Genomic DNA, 5,107 nt, shown 5'->3' on the forward strand with positions numbered 1-5,107 from the left:
CGGCAGACCCCCCCTCTCAGCAGACACTCACTGCTGGACTTGGTGGCTGCAGTTGGACCCGGTGTAGCTGACGATCAGCTGCAGCTTCTCGCTGGCGTAGTCCACAAACTGCCTCTTGAAGGCTCTCTCTTTGGCCTTGGTGGTCCAGGTCAGCCGCTCGTAGACGTACAGCAGGCCGTACAGACCGAAGGACAGGGCGATCAGGCGCCAGCCCACCGCCTTCCAGATCTGCGCAGCAGGAAGATGAGGCGGTGATGGTTCAGTTTGTCACATCCTCTCTGCTCTCTGTCATGTTTCAGGTTTCTGTCACTTCTACACTTGATGCTGAAAGGAATCGGAGGGGGGGGCACTCACCACACCACCCACCACGATGACACCCATGGAGGTCCGAGACGTCAGGGAAGCCAGCCCGGTTACCATGGAAACCATCAGCTCCTCCTGAGTCATGGCGGTCTGTGGAAACGGGGGCATGCTGGTGCTGACCGGGGTCAGGGCCATGGGCCGGGGAACCTGCGGGGGGCAGCGGAGAGCTGGGTCACATCTCTGAGAAGTTTGAGCCGCCAGAAGACAGAACAGAAAAGCAGTTTGTTCAGAGGTGAGGGAGGAAGTCCGCCTGGAGCCGCGTCTGGACCGGAGCGAGCAGAACCGGAGCAGAACCAAGCTGCAGGTCCACAAACCCTTTCAAAATGTAAAGATCTATTCTCTCTTTAAGAAATAAAAAAAAACATTTTCTGAGATGTTTGAGTGATGAGAACATCTGTGTGAGGCTGCAGGGATTCTGCAGATAGAAGCAGCTGCTGCTGAACTATTGGAGAACCGCAAAAGCATCAAAGAAGATCCGTCAGGATCTGCAGCATCCTGAACCATTCGGGTCCAAGCCGGAACTCAGTGACGCTGAGGAGCCTTTGCCTTCGTCTTTGGGGTCACTGGTTCTACACAGACCAGGTCTGCAGCCTGACATGGTCCAGACCAGGGTCTCATCAAAGTCGCACTCAAACATTTTGAGATTTTTGATTTTTCAGAGCCTTTTACCACCTAAATCAGTTGGAGATTAGTGTACGGCCAAAATTAAAAGGTTTTAAGTGTTCCTCATAGTCAGTAAGAAATGAACCTAATAGCTGCTCCACCCGTCAGCATGTTACCTGAAGACACCTTCTTCAGGTAACATGCTGACGTGGCCCCTGTGCACGGCGACCAGCCGACTTCGCCGACACAGAATCCTGGAGGGTCAGAGTACCTGGTCGCTGTAGCCCATGAGGGCCCGCCGCGTGTTCTTGGGCCCCAGGAAGCGGTTGACCAGCATGGTCCAGCCCAGGGAGAAGTGGAAGCTGATGTCCTCCTGGAAGTCACTGCAGAGTTTGTCACAGGCCAGGTCGTAGGTCAGGCTGAAGCACTGCCGAGGAACCATCTTGTCCACCTGGTCTCTGAGGCTGGAGGGCAGCAGTGGCTTCAGGCCCTCTGAGGAAACAGCAGAGAGCTCTTCAGCTGGGGGGGGTCTGTTATGGACCCCTCAGCCACACACAGGAGGAGTGAACGTGGGACGAGCTGAGGTCCTGCTGCAGATGCCTTTTCTGCTCCTCCAACCTTTGTCAGGGTTAGGGTTAGTGACCGGATTAAGATCAGATAACAGTTCTTGGAGGGCATGAATAACTGATGGAATCTGCAGGATCACAGATGATTTAAGGCTGTCAAACTCCTGACGACACACTTTAACACAGGGCTCTCAAACTGGGGGTCCGTGGGCCATTCGGGGCCCAAGTTGATATTTTGCTCTTAATATGAAAGTTTAAGGTCAACTAATCAATATCCTCTGCATGTCCACGCGTCTTTGATGATAGCTCTGTGTTTGTTTCAGCTTTATGCTTCAAACTTCGCATTTGCTTTTGTCGTTGGATCTGGTCGTCAGAGACGTCCTTAGCAACAGTCGCTAGCATCGTTAGCTCCTGTGGTTTCACAGAAGATATTACTTAGTGGAACATAGACGTGAACAAATGTTTAATGAACTTGTCCAGTAGACACAGACAATGGACACAAAAACATATTTTTGGCCCAAATGGAACCCCGTACGGTCCAGTCTCAGCCAGATTCTGCCGTCAGTGGCTCCAAGGTGAATTCAGTTTGAGAACTTCAAGACGTGAAGATTTTCACATTTTTTTCTCTTCAAAGTTCAAACTTTTACAGAAAATAAGTCCATTTGTATAAACAAAGATCTGATCATGATTGAGGATTTGAGGACTGTTCTGCATCTCTGTATGAGAGAGATCGACTGAAAAGATCAACAGCCAATCAGGACACAGGAAAAGAAAAGCATGCAAGGCTGTGCTGGAGAAGAAAATCCAGAAAAGAGCGAGACGATAAAAAGTGAAGAAAGACTCTTCAGACGGGTCTGTGTGCGGCGTCTGGTTTTTAACCTCCAGTTTCCATAAGTTTTGAGGGTGAAGTTGATCTTCATTCCCTGTAGATCATCTGCAGCTGCTCTAAACGTCTGAGCAGACGGGGTTAGAACCATAAACTGTGATAGAGATCTTCCTTTAACGTCAGAGTGGAAGATAAACAACTGAATGAGACTGCAGCCTCGCCCGACTTTCACACTAAAAGTCTCTAACTCTAAATATGATCATAATGTGAATCCACTGTTTGAAACAACTTTATTAGCAGCATCCTCTAACATTAGACAGCTGGTCGCTGAATATCCTGCATAATTAATATTATTATTATGGTCTGTGGGAACAACTTCACAATAAATCCACAAGAAATGCAGATTTCTTTTATTTTGAAGTTTCTGGTTCCTCTCTGGATCTTTTATGACAAAAGAAACTTAATTTGCTAGCTTGGAGGTTTTGACTTAGCAGAAAGTCGTGGATGGATTTCTGACACGTGACCGAGCGACTTGACATGTCGAGAATGAGTCGGATGGTTTTGAGAATCCAGCAGTTTTCTAAAGTAAAACCTCCTTCAGATTCTGATTAGAAACAGAATAAATGTAGGTTGTGTTCTTTTCCTCTGCGGTCCGGTACCAGCTGTCCCACAGACCGGTTCTGGTCCGTGACCTGGGTCGGGGACCAGCGCTTTAACCTGCAGTCGTTGAGCGTCTGTTTTACCTGAAGACCAGCAGGACAGCAGCTCTGAGCTCAGAACTCGTCTCTGCCTCACAGCTCTGGTCAGGATTCTTCCAGATCTTTCCTCCTTCAGAGAGAGCGACCGGGGAGAGCGGGCGGGGTCTTACCGATCATGTCGGCCTGCGTGGCCTGCAGGGCGCCGCTGATGGAGGAGGAGCATCTCTCAGACATGTTCTTCCCCAGACCCTCCTCGATGTGTCGGTGGAGCTCCTGGATGCAGCACAGACAGAGGGAGGTCAGCAGGAGAACGGAGGAGTGACGGGAAGAGGACGCTCCACAGGAAGCTCTGAGAACCTGACTGAACCCAGCCTGATGCTGGTTCTGACCCGCATGTCCAGTACGAGATCAGAGGAGCAGCATCAGCATGCTCCACGGCACAGGGGGAGAGTGTCTGCTCTGAAACAGGTCGAGGGATTGAATCCTACGAGGGATTGAATGAGCCTACATCATGCAAAAATCCACTTTTTTAGGTTTCACCAGACCAGACCAGACCGGACCGGACCGGACCGGACCAGACCAGACCAGACCAGACTAGACTTTATTGTATTGTGCAACGGATGACGTCTCCATGTCTGGGTTCAGAGAATCTCCCAGTGAGGAGCAGCAGCTGTTGTCCCGCACGGAGAAAGCCGCTGCTCCGTCACAGGAACGTGCCGTCAGGGGACGATAGTACGGCAAGCGAAAGGGATCAGAGATCGCCAGGAAAAGCGAGGACAGAACTGCCATGTTTTTCAGATAACAATTATTATTTTACATATTTAAATGTTCCCACAGTTAGCTTCAATAAAACAATGACTACCAAAACATATCTTTACGTTTATTTTAACTGTTTTATTTATGAACTTTGGGGGTGGGACAAAAATGTGCATTTTAAGGGGAACTCCAGATAGATCTGGTATTTTGAACACTGTTTTTAAGCATTATTTCTCTCAGTTTTTGTGGATTTGGTCTAAAGACCTGTAAATGTAATCAGAAACTACAGGTTTTAGCATTTTGTTTGTGTTTTTGTGTTTAAAGTTTAAAGATGTTTTGTATTTATAAATTCACCTCAATGAGCTTTTAAAACAATTATTAGGTTTTTAATCTTGTTGCTTTTTGTTTTTTTTTTTACTTTTTTTTATCCAAAGAATGATCTGAACTTTGACCCTAAACCGTGACACGATCTGAACCGTGAGTTAGTGATCCGTTACAGCTCTACTTCATCATCATTGTGACGTTATGTTCATTCCTCTCTACAAAGAACCCCAAACGCTATTTTGATCCCTTCACACGTTTCTGAGTAATCCTCTACTCTGAGCACCAGCCGCTCCCAAACCCACGAAAACATGCATGTTCTCTCATTGTGATGTCACAAAGTGAGAACTGCCCCCTCCAGGAAGATTCAGTGTTCTACAGGTGATGTATGATCATCCTAATGCGTTCAGCTGCTGCAGTGAGTCGCTGAAACCTTTCTCACCTCCTGACCTCACATGTTCTTCAGGTTAGTTTGTAACGAGCCCAGAGTCTCAGGAAGGAGCTCCAGATGCAGGAACTGACCGTCACTCAGAGATGCTGCCGTGGAGTAAGCCTGACTTCACTGCGTATTTGTGTTTTTGTTGTGGATGTTCCCGTGGACTCACGTTTTTGTAGACCTTCAGCACCACTGCAGACGGATGGAAGTCCATGTGGAAGTCGTCCACCAGAACGTGGAGCTTCCGGATCTCCTCTGCCATGGCATTGGACACCTGAGCGCAGAAAGAACGGGCTTCAGGGCCGCGTTTCATGCTGAAGGTCAAACTGGACTGCATAAATACAGCCCAGCAGGTGTGAAGGCCTCACCTGCCGCTCCACCTCCTCTGTGATCTTCTTGATCTTGCTCTTACAGTCCATGGTCAGCAGGTCCAGCTGCTTGTCTATGAACTCCAGCCGGTCCTGCCGGTCCTCTTTGGTCTCCAGGCAGTAGACTCTGCACACAGACACAGGTCAGCCGCTGGCGTCGGACTTGTCCT

At 48.8% G+C, this 5,107-nt stretch overlaps 1 protein-coding gene across 1 annotated transcript in view; it reads right to left on the reverse strand.

The window, feature by feature from the left end:
• Nucleotides 1-5,107, reverse strand: part of mfn2 (mitofusin 2) — a 12,111-nt gene that overhangs the window by 1,486 nt on the left and 5,518 nt on the right. Inside the window, exons 11-16 of the mRNA XM_036212999.1 lie at nt 4,938-5,068; nt 4,739-4,843; nt 3,227-3,329; nt 1,238-1,458; nt 355-510; nt 32-228 (exon numbers count right to left, since the gene is read on the reverse strand). Of these exons, the coding sequence (XP_036068892.1) occupies nt 32-228; nt 355-510; nt 1,238-1,458; nt 3,227-3,329; nt 4,739-4,843; nt 4,938-5,068 (913 nt within the window). The remainder of the gene's footprint in view (nt 1-31; nt 229-354; nt 511-1,237; nt 1,459-3,226; nt 3,330-4,738; nt 4,844-4,937; nt 5,069-5,107) is intronic.

The sequence above is a fragment of the Oryzias melastigma genome, linkage group LG7, assembly GCF_002922805.2.
Source record: "Oryzias melastigma strain HK-1 linkage group LG7, ASM292280v2, whole genome shotgun sequence".
Taxonomy (NCBI): Eukaryota; Metazoa; Chordata; class Actinopteri; order Beloniformes; family Adrianichthyidae; genus Oryzias; species Oryzias melastigma.